This window comes from Mixophyes fleayi, chromosome 11 (genome assembly GCF_038048845.1).
Source record: "Mixophyes fleayi isolate aMixFle1 chromosome 11, aMixFle1.hap1, whole genome shotgun sequence".
Classification (NCBI taxonomy): Eukaryota; Metazoa; Chordata; class Amphibia; order Anura; family Limnodynastidae; genus Mixophyes; species Mixophyes fleayi.
Genome location: NC_134412.1, coordinates 92,423,554 through 92,439,844, shown reverse-complemented (window position 1 = coordinate 92,439,844; position 16,291 = coordinate 92,423,554). Strand labels below are relative to the sequence as shown.

Sequence of the window (16,291 nt, the reverse complement as noted above, 5' to 3'; positions counted from 1 at the left end):
AAAAGGAAAAGGGCACCAAAAGGTCAGCAAAATATGAATTCACCTTAATTAGAAGGTGGGTGAGTACCCAGGCCCTGAGCCAGTTAACAGCAGAGACAGAACTGGATACAGCAATCAGCCAGTGACAATTTTGACAGCCAATTAGGTGGATTTAGAGCACATTAGCCCAAAAACCACATGTGTCATGCTCCATCAACCACCAAAGATAGCCAGAATGATTGAAATGCCTACATGAGTGGCCGTATTAGATGCAGATGGTCAAGAATGAACCTGGATGGCTGAATCTTCATGTGTTGGACAAGGGGATTTTCTACTATTACTTTTTTTTGGAGATTCCTCTCTGGTACCTCAGCTGAACTATATTGTATCAGGCAGCTGTATGAAGAGCAGGGTGCCCGATTCACCGATAGGACTGATCCATGGTTGGCTGGCTGGGGCCGTGGCTCTCCTCCGTAGACTCATAAAAGTGACATAGAGCTCCTGGTTGGGTGAAGCAGTCTGTCACTTTTTGACGGTCTAAGCTTTGGTTATGGAAAAGAGATGTGAAACAAAGAGATTCAGGAGAATTGGTTTTGTTACATTTGAGAATTCAGAGGATTGATGCCGGCAATGAAGTGAAAGTGTTTTGATGGGCGACAGATTCGTGTGGATCAGACTGGAAAATCTTCAGGTGACCGGAGAGGAGGCTCATTTGGAGGAAGAGGAATCTTCTGTGGTGGCAAAGGACATGGAGGTGGCAACAGAGACTATGGAAGCAGTAGTGAAGGATATGGTGACAGAGGTAGATCCAGGGATTATTATGGTTGTGGCAGGAATCAAGTAGGTTCTAGTGATCACACAAGAGGCAGATATCATAGCTATGCTACAGACAGTGAATACAATAACATCCTAATTCAAGATCATCATCCAATGGCTGTGTTTAAGAATATTTTTGGAGCTTTACAGAATTGTTAATGTGTAGTAAATCTAACTCTGTTCCCTTTTTAAACCCATTTAATCAACTCTTCCAAAATTATGGTTAGCACTGGAACAGCTGTCCCAAAAAGTTTTAATGTTCTGAATTCTTATGGTTGGATTCTGTGTTTTGCTGTTGAGGATGCTCAGATTGGAAGCTCCACTTGCATAATGTTGAGTATGTTCATTAATCAGTGAGTGGTGTCTGCTTCTGCATTGGTTTCTACAGCATGACCTTATTGGATCCCTTGCTGTGTTGTAGATGGTTAAGGAGCTTGGATCCCTGGAGCTTTTTGAGCACATACCCAGTGTCCATGACGTGAATGTTTACTGTAAAGGGTTATATTGCATGCAATAAGGCACACATACATGTCAACATGCAATATTGCACACCTATCACACAGGTTGCTGAATCACTCCCCAGTACTACCTCATCCATACACACCTATTGTCTTCCACCATCTATTAAATCAGGGCAATAGGACCCAAAATTCAAATGCACACACTGACAAACACTATGCTCCTTGTTAGTTAACAATACACACATTTGCCTTCAAACTGCTAACATATCAAACCTTGTTACACAAATGTACACGATGACATGAGTTGTGTTCTTAGCCAAAAGGGTTAACAATTCACACATCAGCATTCATATGGATATTATAGACAAGCAACATTTCTCTTTATAAAAAGACCTATGGAATAGGAGTATCAAAAGTTATTATATTTTAGATTTAGTATAAAAAAGGTGCAGGCATTTGAATACAATAAAAACAACATCATAATGACATCAAAATTAAATGCAATATTATCGTATATTTGTAAAACTCCACAGTGCTCCGCAGCACCGCACAGTAGAGAAAACAGGAGATTACAAGGCAGACAAAATAAATGCAGACATGAAAACAAAGGGTATGAAGGACCCTGCTCATTAGAGAGCTTACATTCTAAGTGGGAGAGGGCACAGCTGAAACAAGAGGAGCAAATGTGGTTTAGAGTGGAGATTTGGACAGTTGTGAGGGTGCATTAGGGTGAATAGCGTTATTGGGGATAAGGTCACTTCTAAAAAAAGAGTTGGGTTTTCAAAGGGCCTCTAAAGATATGAAGGATGTGGGAAAGTCTGATTGAGTGTGGCAGGGAATACCATAAGTGGGGAGCAGCACGGGAGAAGTCTTGTAGGCGGAAGTGAAAGGTGGTTATTAGAGACAAGACAAGGCGCAGGTCAGAGGTAGATCTAGGAGGGCAGAAGGGAGAGTATTTTGATATGAGATTTGAGATGTATGCAGGGGTAGTGTTGTTGAGGGCTTTGTAGGTAAGGGTGAGTAATTTGAATTTGATTCTGAAGGAAACTGGGAGCCAGTGTAGAGTTCTGAAAGGTGGAGCAGAACTCCTAAATAAAGATTACAGATAACAAGATGAAAGATTACAGAAATATAGCGCATAGTTCAAAACTTCTGTATGCCTGGGACAAGGCAGAATGACATGGACGGAGATGGGAGTTAGAATTGGAATTAGATGGAGTCACCAGAGCTGATAATTTGCCATTTCATACATGGGGTATATAAGCATGCTTCCCACTCAGAGGTTCAGTGTATATGTGAGTGTGGGGGAGAAAATTATCCCTGGGTGTGAAACATATTAGTCCAAAATCTTTTACCTTCCATATCTTTCCTTGGGCATATCACAGACACATAAATCTATCTTAAATACAGCGGTCATAGATTCTCGCACATTTGCACATCTAGTACTATAGCCCTGGACAAGGGAAGATGCCAATTAAAGCAGATTAAGCCCTGCTTTGCATGTCCTCAATGAGCTTACAGGTCATAAACCAACTTATCCAAATACATTCATATTTTTATTTTAGTGTGCAGTTATGCCCTTACCGTGACACAGACCTTTAGTGTAACAATGTAGGACAGATCCTTGATGCACTGTAAGTAGTGGCTAAACCTCCTTGATACATCTACAGTGAACAAATGAATATCTTAAGAATGTCACAAGAAGTTCTTCAATGTTTAGAGAAATGCAAATATTGTATTGAAGTGGTTACAGAATTTGTGTGTTCTACTTCCACCTGGCTTCATACAGATGATTAAAACACCATTTAAAAATAATAAATAAAAAGTGACAGCCAGCTTCTGTAGGGTGGACACGGCCCTCCTCCACACACTGATAAAAGGGACAGCCAGCTCCTGTAGGGTGGACACGGCCCTCCTCCGCACACTGATACAAGTGACAGCCAGCTCCTGTAGGGTGGACACGGCCCTCCTCCGCACACTGATACAAGTGACAGCCAGCTCCTGTTGGGTGGGTGCAGCTCTCCTCCGGTTAAACTGCTAAAAGTTTCACTTCGCATAGGGTTGGGGGACCGCAAGAGCAGACGCATCAGACAGCAGCGCTGCCAAAAGGATAGAGTCAAGTTGAGAGCATAGCAGAATTGAAGAAAGGTAGAAGGTTGTGTTTAAATATCTATCCCTAAATGTAAAGGAAAGTCCTTTAAAGAAAGTGTCAGAGGGTCCTGTTTAATATAAAATAAGCTTATAGTCATTCAATATTCCATTATTTTTTTTCTCTATATTGAAATTTCTGTGACTGGAAGCTGAGCTTTTTATTGCTCAACTGAGGTGAAGGGAAATCTAACCCACAAGCAGGGGCAGAACAGTGGGGAACACATTAAAATCAGCCAATAAAAGAACAGTTCAATCCAATACAAAGCAGCATCTTCATCACAGAATACAAACACAAAACATATAGGACCTCATTTTGAGTTAGGATCAAAGCAAAAAACAAGAATTAGAAGGGGGCATATCCCAGTCCAACTGTCATTTGCAGTGTAATAAAACTGTCCAGTATTTGGTTGCTACATACAAAAGCGGACGGTATTTTACCTGCATGCAAAAAAATAAAATGCATTTTCACCCCTTGCATTGCAACATATGAATGCTTCCTTTTTATTAAAAAAAAATGAGGCTCATAATATTCCACATAAGTAATTTTACAACATGACATACACCTATAAATCACAATTCAGAATAAAGTATTTTAAATTGTTGTTCTGTAAATGTCAAGGCAGGCGCTGAGGTTCACTGCTCAGATCTAATGAATATAGCTGGACAAATGCAAAATGGGGGATGGGGGCTTAACAACAAGTAGCTGCCAAAAAGTGGACAACCCCTTTCAGTATAATAAAATGAAACAGGCATTTCTGGAATGGTCCATTCTGTGTCACATCTGCTATGTACTAGTTACATGACAAATCAGGATTGGATTGCGACACCTCGCAGTAACTCTTAAATGAGTCATCCCCGTCCCCCCCCCCGTACACTAGCACATCAGTAGGGCTCATCCCGCAGGAACCTCCGCTGACTTCTCAATGCAGACAGATTACCACTAGTGGAGACGTCTGCTGTAAGACTCCGGTAACAATATACGGCTACCAAAGGATATAAAGCACAGGTAAACATAACCCGCTTTTGATTGGATGTTCGCTGCATCTGTTTAATGGGGCTCTAGCCGTCATATCTACCTTTGTGTGTTTGATTCTGACCTCGTCACGTTACTCTCATCCCTCTGAGATCTGCTTCTCACTTGCGCCAATCCTCCTCTCAGATTACCACCTCCCACTCCTGCCTCCAAGACTTCTCCCGTTCTGCTCCCTTCTTATGGAACTCGCTACCATGCCTAACCTGAGATACCCCCGACTCAGTTATTCAAATGTTCTCTCAAAACCCACTTCTTTACCATAGCCTATGCTACCCCTACCTGATACAACTACCTTTCATGTCCTACCAGCTACCATCCCGCCCCTCTAGATCCTATTGTCTTAGCGTTACCATCTCCATCTAAATTGTATATCCTTGTTCTGTGTCCATGTATGGTTTGTTTTCTGAATGATTTGCTATACCGACTTTTCAGACCATCAGAGCTATGTGGAGCCTTAAATAAATGACAAATCCTCCCCACATCCATTACTCGTACAATATTCCCCAAACTGGACTAATGCTTTTACCAGAAGAGCAGGGTTATAACAATTCTGTGTGCTTGTATGTGATCAGACCTAAAAACAAATCCCGGAAGCCAAGTAGACCAGACACGTAAAAATGTACTATTGTAGCTCAACTTTTTGTTGAAATTTCCATAGACCTCAATTAGGACATTTCTTTCCTGACACGTTAAAAGGTCAATTAGAATTCCAGATTTGTTTGACTGCTCCCTAAATTTAGTTAAATCATTAAACTACCACCATAAACTGCATCTAGTACCTGATTTAATATACACCATCTACAGACTGTGCATTTACAATGAAGCCAAACGCTGATGGTAGCCAGATCACATGGCTGAAGAACAGAATGTGTGTAAACACAGATTGGATCATATCAGCTTACCGAGGCATGATGTGACGGAATTACCAGTAGTGGAAAGACGACTAATATGTCTATTAAACACATGTCTACTAATAGCACCAAAGGCACAATCACATGAGACATCACAACAACGCAAAGTTACACTAGATTCATTCCGAAACATGGAGGACATGCGTATTGTACTGTACACATTAATATATACTACACAGTGTATACACTAGTACAACACAACACAATAGCCCTCGCACAAACATAGATTAGCACCAAGCGGACGGTCCCGCTGAGAATATGGCACAGGGCAGAAAAGTTTCACGATGTATCCATGGGATCGCAGTGGCAAATAGCGGTGCATTGTTGCCATGGAAACAAAAACCCTAAATTAGCATCCTCAGTAGGAGAGCTATTTCCTGGCCATCTCCTCTGGAGACGGACCACAGCAGCACAGCTGGACTGAACTCATAACAAGGCATGAGAGAGAACTATAAATAGCCATGACTTCAATCAGTCCCCAACATAACCTGTACATTGGAGGTGTTTCCTCTCTAGTACACACACTGGTGACTGACTACACACCATATACAAACAGCGTAACAAAAAGTGCCATGAATTAGTATGCACAAGAAACAACGTAATAAGTAGTGAATCTTGCACTTACCTGCTTTCACTATTCCCTACAGTTTCCATATCTCTGCCCTCCTTAGCCAGCAGGGACCCCCAACTATGTAACCTGTGCCCGTGTCGCCTGGGGGAGGTACTAGGTGTGGAAGAATTAGACAGGGCACTGTCCTCATCGCTGGATGGAGTGATCTCTATAGATGGCAGCTGCAGGTACTCGTGATTCCCGGTACAGTCCAAGGTGTCTGCGGCCTCCCGGTTCCTCTCAGACTTCGCACGTTTCATTTTAAAGCGCCGGCGACGCTGGCTGGGAGTGTTGTTGCTGCTGCTCGTGGCCGAAGTGCCGTCGTTTAGATTTGGGATTTGCAGCTCTGGGATCTGAAGGTTTTCATTTAAATCGCCAACCAGCATTGTAGGACTCCTGTTTAAAGCCGAAGCAACGCTGAAAAGCCAATCACACAAGTTTCCGGGTGACAGGACTACAAGAGTGACAGGAAGCTTCTTCTCGCAGCTGTGAGCTTCCTCTGATCACAAGCAGCCGCTGTGTTTTCATGTAACTCTAATCAGCCCCTCAGGAGACACTATAAAGAAAATGGAACAAAATGAAGAAACAGAAAAGCCTCCAGGTACACATGCAGAAGAAGACATTGCTGCAACAGACAAAACACATATATAACACACATAATAGTGGTAACAGAGATAAGGGTAGGGAGGGGGGAGTTTGTGCTTGTGTGGAACGGATACCAAATGCAGAAGCAGCAGCTGCCAGTGTAACCCAAGCTCCTCTGTAGCTCCAGCCTGCCACAGGGAAACTCAGCACAGAATATATACAACTTAGGTTAGCAGTAACTTTACACACCTGTCTATTGTGCCAGCCATTGGAGGGACAGACTACACGCTGGGAGCAGGTAGCTCTATACAACAATACAAAGAAAGTCAAAGTAATCCAGATGAGCTACGGAGAGGGAAGAGGAATGAATGAGGGATTACAGAAAAATCCAGCATATATCTCCTTGGTCTGTATCTGACTGGTGGTAACACTTCAGCGTCAAATATCATCACTTCACAGGGGATCTGATACACTGCTAGAGAGGAGAGTGTAACAATACCGCCCCCTAGTGAGGGGCTAGGGCTGTGCAGAAATCACATTTTACACAGGACACAACAGACCATTTACATTATGTTATTTTTCGCTACACATGTTAATATTAATTTAAAGAGCCAACACAATCCACAAATGTAAAACGGCTCCCAATGCACATATATTCTATACAATATTTTATAAACCAAAGAGCACATGACAGTTAAGTGAGGATGAATGCATAGTAATATAGAAAACTGCCAATACTAAGGTCTACACTGTACACCTCTGCAAGCTGCACTATATTCAAACAGAACAGCAAAGGCAGAAAATTGTCATATTACTAAAAAAGCCAAAACAAGCATATATATCTTATGATTAAGCAAGACCCAGCACATACCAGGACACGTATACACGGTACGGCATAAGCTGAGGTGATGCAGCACCTCTTACTACACGTATAAAAGGTACGGTATAAGCTGAGGCGATCCAGCACCTCTTACTACACGTATACACAGTACGGTATAAGCTGAGGCGATCCAGCACCTCTTACTACACGTATACACGGTACAGTATAAGCTGAGGTGATGCAGCACCTCTTACTACACGTATAAACAGTACGGTATAAGCTGAGGCGATGCAGCACCTCTTACTACATGTATACACAGTACGATATAAGCTGAGGCGATGCAGCACCTCTTACTACACGTATACATAGTACGGTATAAGCTGAGGCGATGCAGCACCTCTTACTACACGTATACACAGTACGGTATAAGCTGAGGCGATGCAGCACCTCTTACTACACGTATACACAGTACGGTATAAGCTGAGGCGATGCAGCACCTCTTACTACACGTATAAACAGTACGGTATAAGCTGAGACGATGCAGCACCTCTTACTACACGTGTACACAGTACGATATAAGCTGAGGCGATGCAGCACCTCTTACTACACGTATAAACAGTACGGTATAAGCTGAGGCGATCCAGCACCTCTTACTACACGTATACACGGTACGGCATAAGCTGAAACCATGCAGCACCTCTTACTACACGTATACACAGTACGGTATAAGCTGAGGCGATGCAGCACCTCTTACTACACGTATAAACAGTACGGTATAAGCTGAGGCGATCCAGCACCTCTTACTACACGTATACACGGTACGGCATAAGCTGAAACCATGCAGCACCTCTTACTACATGTATACACAGTACGGTATAAGCTGAGGCGATGCAGCACCTCTTACTACACGTATACACTGTACGGTATAAGCTGAGGCGATGCAGCACCTCTTACTACACGTATAAACTGTACGGTATAAGCTGAGGCGATCCAGCACCTCTTACTACATGTATACACAGTACGGTATAAGCTGAGGCGATGCAGCACCTCTTACTACACGTGTACACAGTACGATATAAGCTGAGGCGATCCAGCACCTCTTACTACACGTATACACGGTACAGTATAAGCTGAAACCATGCAGCACCTCTTACTACACGTGTACACAGTACGGTATAAGCTGAGGCGATGCAGCACCTCTTACTACACGTATACACTGTACGGTATAAACTGAGGCGATGCAGCACCTCTTACTACACGTATAAGCTGTACGATATAAGCTGAGGCGATGCAGCACCTCTTACTACACGTATAAACAGTACGGTATAAGCTGAGGCGATCCAGCACCTCTTACTACACGTGTTCACAGTACGATATAAGCTGAGGCGATGATAGCACCTCTTACTACACGTATAAGCTGTATGGTATAAGCTGAGGCGATGCAGCACCTCTTACTACACGTATACACAGTACGGCATAAGCTGAAACCATGCAGCACCTCTTACTACATGTATACACTGTACGGTATAAGCTGAGGCGATGCAGCACCTCTTACTACATGTATACACTGTACGGTATAAGCTGAGGCGATGCAGCACCTCTTACTACACGTGTACACAGTACGGTATAAGCTGAGGCGATGCAGCACCTCTTACTACACGTATAAGCTGTACGGTATAAGCTGAGGAGATGCAGCACCTCTTACTACACGTATAAGCTGTACGGTATAAGCTGAGGCGATGCAGCACCTCTTACTACACGTATACACTGTATGGTATAAGCTGAGGCGATGCAGCACCTCTTACTACACGTATACACAGTACGGTATAAGCTGAGGCGATCCAGCACCTCTTACTACACGTATACACAGTACGGTATTAGCTGAGGCGATGCAGCACCTCTTACTACACGTATAAGCTGTACGGTATAAGCTGAGGCGATCCAGCACCTCTTACTACACGTATAAACTGTACGGTATAAGCTGAAGCCATGCAGCACCTCTTACTACACGTATACACTGTACGGTATAAGCTGAGGCGATCCAGCACCTCTTACTACACGTATACACAGTATGGTTCAAAACTATAATTTAACAAATTAATTTACATTTTATTCAATGTAGGCAACATAATAAGTATGAGGGTTTTTCTATATGTGAGATGATAGTGGACTCAGTCTATAGAAGATATCTACCTCAACATTGATCGGAAATAGCCAGAAAACGCTGTTCACTAAGGTCACTTGAAACCATACTTTAACCATGCAAATTTTGTAAAAAAAAATGGGGTATATAAGTTTAAAGTAAAATTTAAAATCAAAATCTTAAAAAGCTCATCACTTGTTGCAGCAAACTCTAAAATATACAGTTAATAGTTTTCGGTTTATTTTATTGTTAAAATATTCACATTTGTCCCATATGTAGCAATCTGATAATGTGTTTCTACTGCATCTCTGTTACATACACTCACCAGCCTTTCTCCTGCAATATAATCCTTGGATCTCAGGCATTAGAGATAATCTTTTCCCAAAACTAGTTAATGTGTCTTAAAATTTACATCCCTACAAGCTTATCAAAAAGATTTGCCCACGGCTAGAGATTAAACAGAATTTTATTACCAGTGATGTTGTGTGATCTATAGCGGATATTTCTCTCCTGATCTTTTCTCACCTGTACATGACAAGCTGGCTGTATGCAGTTCCCTGCTGACTGCTCTCTCCCAGGTGAAAGGAAGTTGGATCGTTACCTGTAACTCTCTGTCTGACCTCTAGAGCAGATTCTAGGACACAGGCACTTACATTCCAGGGCTGATTTAAAAGCCAGTGCAATAAGAAGAAATGTTCATTAGTGCTGGAATTTAAAAAAGAAACTCAAAGCACCAGTCTCCATAGAAACATCTCTGTCTGAATACCCTGCGCAGATGAGGTCACCACAGAGCAGTCTATTCTGGGGCTGACTGTGTGAAGTACACAGGAGCGGTGGATCCTGCACAGCTTACCCTTTACTATATTTATATATTTGTAGGAAGGGAGCAATCAAATGGTGTGCTTTTTGCATTCTTCGTTTTATGCGGCTTTTCACAAGTTTGTTATCAGATATCTTGTAAGAGAACAATTATTATTTATTATTATCTTTGACTTATAATGCGCCACAAAGGGTCCGCAGCGCCGTACATTACATATACAGAAAACAGAACCAAGACACAACATGATACAAAAATGTATACAAACATAGGTGACAGGAAAAAGCAAATCAGATTATATCTGGGACAGATAGTGAAAGGGATGGTAGAAATCAGCGAGAAGAAGGCCAAAGCTAAATAAGACAGGGAAAACAAGGCTAGGGGAGCAGGCCAAGAGGCACAGAGGGTGAAGAACAATAACCCTGGTTGTTAGCACTTCAGCAACATTAAAAAGTAGACTTCTCTGTCGTCCGTCCCCCCGTCCCCAACACTTAATCCCCTTCTTCCAAAATTTCTTCCTAATCTTTTTTTTTCCCTTACAATATTATTGAAAAACCCACTTTGATGTGTTTAACTCATTTTACAAGTTATACTGTGGAACTAATATCTCTGTAACTGTTTTTCTTTTTACTGAATATGTTCTACAATATTGATTTTTGTACAAAATGTGAAAATAAAGATGTATCTTGCAAAAAAACATAAATACAGGCCCTCCAATGTTTTCCCTTCCACTCAGTACAACATGCTTTGCTCCCAGTTACCTGGGCTGAAGGTGTTATTTGTTAATTCAGGTGAACAATAAGGGCAATAATGAAATAAGTGGAGGCAGAACATTTTGTAGAGGGTGGAGGGGGTCATGTTGGATGGTTTGGAAATATAATCAAAAGTTCTCAAAACTACTGGAAAAAAAAAAAGATGTCTGAAGACTGATGCAAATGATAAAGGTAGTTCCCCTAGCATTAAGCAAATGTTTTATTTCATTTTCTAAATGGTCCTAAAACAAGACAAAATCAGGTTGGTTGATGTGGACAAACCCACATTTTCCTAAATTCCTCTTTGGTTTCATACAGTATTTGGTGGTTTGACTCCTCTTTAGAGAGTTAGAATCTGTGCTCACACACATTTAAATCGGTATACAATTTGGCCAGCTTGTTCGACTATATCCCACGATATCAATAGTGTGATTGTGGATGACCGCACACAGGTGGCGGTGCCAGTCACCAAGTACATTATTGGCAGAAAAGAGAGAACTCTGGATGGGTTTCCGTGGTCCTCATTGATGGAGCGGCTTCATACAATGATTTCAGGCTAATCTGGCCATCAATATCTCCTTGTGTGTGAGGATGATTAGGTTTGGGCTAGACCAGCATTACATATGATGCAACCACACAGCACCATCACTAGTTACCTGGATCAGCCCTTTCTGTAGCTGCTGGATCCCCATGGACCTTAGTGAACTACATGTTATCCCAACAAGGCAGAACAGCAAGTGTAGCCTTATAGAGGAGCAGAGAGCAGCGTTACAGCAGACAGGTAGCGAATGATGTGTGGTCACATGGTACACAATCACTGGCACTAACAGTATTATAAAGCCTACCCAAAATACTAGGAGGGGGTAACACCATAACAAAAGAATATGAAACTAGACAGCAGGCTGTCCGAGTACCACACATATCTTACAAGCAGCATTCTGGCTTCAGGTGGCCTTAAAGGACGACTAACTCTAAATTATTAATTGGCTTTATAACACAGAGCTACTAATACCATTTACAAATATAAAATGTACATATTTCAGAAATTTAGAAAATAGAAGATTTCTAATGTGTAGCAGTTTTTATATATTCGGTAAATAGACCAAAAATGCTATTTAGAAAATAAGATTAGTTGCTCTGCCGCGTTGTTGTTATGTCGTGTTGGGATGAGGTTTCCTTCCAGCAGTCAAACAATTGTTTACAACCAAAAAAAAAAAAAATGATGCTTTCAATATCTGACGTTCTGTCACTATGTGGTCAAGTAATTGGTTACTTTTTGAATACTAAATAACTATGTAAGATTTGGCAGCTTTACCTGGAGAGCTGTGGAGGATATTCCCCAACAAACTACTTCTCTATATATATAGATTTTAGATAAACATCATGATTAAGGGACCAGACATTTTCCTAGATCACCTACTGGAGGACACTGTCAGAAAGGGACTGATAACAGCAAATCATAGGTTATACTCAACTGCACAACAAATGTAGACAGAATGTCAAGAACCTGTCAATGTATGGAAACTTTCACACGTTTGTGAACGGTATTTGGGGCTTTGAACGTTAGAAAACTTGTATTTTAGGCTTAGTGGTTTTTAATTCCTTTGCTTGTTCATGACAATCTGTGAATTTTTACCAAATATATTGCTCACTCCCCCAGGCTCCCTTTTGTGCGTTTTATTCTATGTATGTGTACAATCAGGTAGAGCTATTCACTTTCTACACTGTGAAGAATTGGGTCATAGGGCAGCAAAAACATACTAAAAAGAAAACACAACATTGTCTGCAAACCACAGACAGAAGCTAGAAAGAAGATTCTGTATATGTTGTAAACGCTGCCAGAGGGCATGTATTAGATAATAGAAAAACCTCAAGTAAATGCTGGTACCCCCTGGCACAGCTGAGCAGACAACTGTCACCACGTGGCACTTCCTCCTTAATCTTGCTACAGTTCCTCACTCAGATCATTCTCTGGGCCTCTCCACTATCTGAGAATTAAACACAGTTTGGAATAATTTAATGAGTTACACCGTGCAGCCAATGAGGAGCCCCAGGAGAGGTTACTGTCCAATAAGGTGAAGCCGACAACTGCCGAGGATTCCACCTGCTGATGAATTCTCCAGGAAACAAGTGCAGGAGAGCTGACACTTCAGGAGTATGAGGATCCCCGAATTCTACTGCTTATGGATGATAACATGTGGACACCACAAGTGTTTAGAACTAAAGACTTTATTTGAGAAAGAAAAAGAGAAAAATAGAGCCTTGATAGCATACAATTGTCATTTGTTGGTGCGGCAATAAATCAATAGTATCATTATTACTACAAATATTATGTGTATTCTAATGATCAGTGTTGTAGCATGTTTGTGTCTATCAACACCTGCAGTAGCTAACAAAACAACACAACAGTGGCACTCTTGCACATTGTAATTCATACCACAGATTTAGCAGAGATCGGGGCTTCCAAGACGGTGATAATATTCACTATGGGCCGAGTCATTAAGAAAAAGTAAAAAAAATAAAAATAAAACAGGAGTAAACGTTCTCCAGGACAAACCATGTTACAAAACCTTGTCCTCTATGACAACACAGCATCCCCCTGACTTCTCTCTCGCATGGGGATATATCATCATCATCATTTATTTATATAGCGCTTTACAATTGGGGACAAACATAGTAAACTAATAAACAAACTGGGTAAAACAGACAGAGAAGTAAGAAGGCTGCTCGCAAGCTTACAATCTATGGGACAATGGGAGTTTGATACATGAGGCTAAGTCTACATTTTGCATTTCAGCCCAGCCAAGCTGCAAAGGTAAAAGTGACTCATAGGCTAAATGATCCTGTCACACAACAATGTTGATCAGGGGGTAGTTGTTTGGTGAGAAATTGTGTAACGGGTGGTAATAGGTAAAAAGGTAGTGAGGTTAAGAGGGTGGTTGAGGAACATTATAAGCTTGTCTGAAGAGGTAGGTTTTCAGAGAACGCTTGAAAGTTTGTAGACTAGAGGAGAGTCTTACTGTGCGAGGGAGAGAATTCCATAGAGTGGATGCAGCCCGAAAAAAGTCCTGTAACCGGGAATGGGAGGATGTAATGAGGGTGGATGAGAGACGCAGATCTTGTGCAGAACGGAGTTTCAGAGTTTGGAGATATTTTGAGACAAGAGAGGAGATGTATGTTGGTGCAGCTTTGTTGATGGCCTTATAGGTTAGTAAGAGTATTATATATTGGATTCGGCAGAAAACAGGCAACCAGTGTAGAGACATACAGAGTGATTCAACAGAGGAATAACGATTTGCAAGGAAAATCAGTCTTGCCGCAGCGTGCAAAATAGATTGTAGGGGTTTGAGTCTGTTTTGAGGAAGACCAGTAAGGAGGGAATTGCAATAGTCAATGCGGGAGATAAGTGCATGAATTAAGGTTTTTGCAGTGTCTTGCATGAGATATGTGCGAATTCTGGAAATGTTTTTTAGATGTATGTAACATGATTTAGATATAGAGTCAATGTGGGGAACAAAGGATAGGTGCGAGTCAAGGATTACACCTAGGCAGCGAGCTTGTGGGGTGGGATTTATGATCATGTTATCAACAGAGATAGAAATGTCAGGAATGCTCTTGTTGGTGGGTGGAAATATTATTAACTATGTTTTAGAAAGATTGAGTTTGAGTTGGCGCGAGGACATCCAGGATGATATGGCAGAAAGACAGTCAGTTACACGGGACAACACAGATGTCGCGATATCAGGAGAGGATAGATAAATTTGAGTATCATCCGCATAGAGATGATACTGAAATCCAAAGGAACTTATTAGATTTCCAAGAGAAGCGGTATAGATAGAGAACAGCAGATATCCACTGATATCCCCAACGTTATATCAGTGGATCATCAGCTATAAACACAAATGGTTAGTTAGATCTTTTAGCTCCATGAAATCTGTCCGATTTTCAACGCTTTATGTGGGAACGGTATTTTGATGGCAAGGTTCACACGATAGTCCTGCTTAGTATCATATTTGTTGCTTTACTTCCATATATTGCCTGTGGACATTTTACGAATGTCCACAGGCTGCATAAAAGTCTTGCATTTCACACACACCAGGAATAAAATATATATGAATAAATGGTTGATCTGTCTATCCCAGGTGCAATCACTTTACAACACATTTTCCCACATGTACATTGACAGACTGTAAGAGATTAAGTAAATGGAAAGTTTAAACGTGTTCATAGTACACACTGTTCTGAGCGTTCGTAAATCCAGAGCTTTGATGTGCCCAAGAGATGTGAGATATGACACATCATCCCAATTACATGTAGTATAGAAATGTCACTCGTGATACATGCCGCTGTTATGTGCTTCATCGGACAACGAGAAGCTGTCGAATAGGTGAAAATCATTTATACAAATATGCTGCTTTTTCACTAATTCATCTTTAATATCCTGTATGTTACTAGTTTAGGAATGAATTAGCTGTAAAATACAAGTAATCTCCCAAGAGTACAACATACACATGTCAATAACCCCTAAGCCTTTTTTTCCCAGTTACTATCACCGCTGAAGGGGTAATTAACATACTACAGTACTCTCCAGTATAAACACTGAAATGATGAATAGGGTAACATATAATAGAATGATAGCACTTAATGGTACATGAGGTATAAAAGGAGATCATATAAATAGGAAGCAGTGTATTCCTCTTTTTAAACTTTAACAATTAAAGAACAGATTGTTCCCTTGGGAGGTCCCACTATTCTATAGGAGTTGTCAGATACATTCTCCTGGATGACTGCACCAAACTGTATTGTGCTGAAAGCATTTAAGGGTCTATTTATCAAAGGGAGATAAGCCCTAAATCCATTTACTAAGGACAGAGATGGTAAAAGTACTGCCACTGTCCTATCACTATCGATCGCCATCTCAGGGGTCAGCAATGACTGGCTGAGGCCACAAAACGGGTGCCTGTTGTGGATATTCGACAGATGTAACAATAAGTACAAAAGATAGGTCATAATAAACATACAGATTGTAATACAAAAGTCACAAGCAATACGGTATAATTAGAGAACACAAAACAGAAAACAAAGATTGTTTATTTATATTTTTACGGCAATAGACTAAAGGGGTATATTTACTAAACTGCGGGTTTAAAAAAATGTGGAGATGTTGCCTACAGCAACCAATCAGATTCTAGTTGTTATTTATATTTTACATT

The 16,291-nt window shown here is 41.2% G+C and overlaps 1 protein-coding gene across 5 annotated transcripts in view; it reads right to left on the bottom strand.

The window, feature by feature from the left end:
* The window catches only part of GRAMD1B (GRAM domain containing 1B), a 301,019-nt gene that overhangs the window by 125,198 nt on the left and 159,530 nt on the right, over positions 1–16,291 (bottom strand). For 4 of the 5 annotated variants that reach the window (XM_075190311.1, XM_075190312.1, XM_075190313.1 and 1 more), the window contains exon 4: positions 5,977–6,517. In XM_075190311.1, coding sequence (XP_075046412.1) covers positions 5,977–6,347 — 371 coding nt within the window. In that variant the 5' untranslated portion in view covers positions 6,348–6,517. Of the gene's footprint in view, positions 1–5,976; positions 6,518–6,795; positions 6,893–16,291 lie in introns of those variants that run through there. The other variant, XM_075190310.1, reaches the window with a different exon arrangement.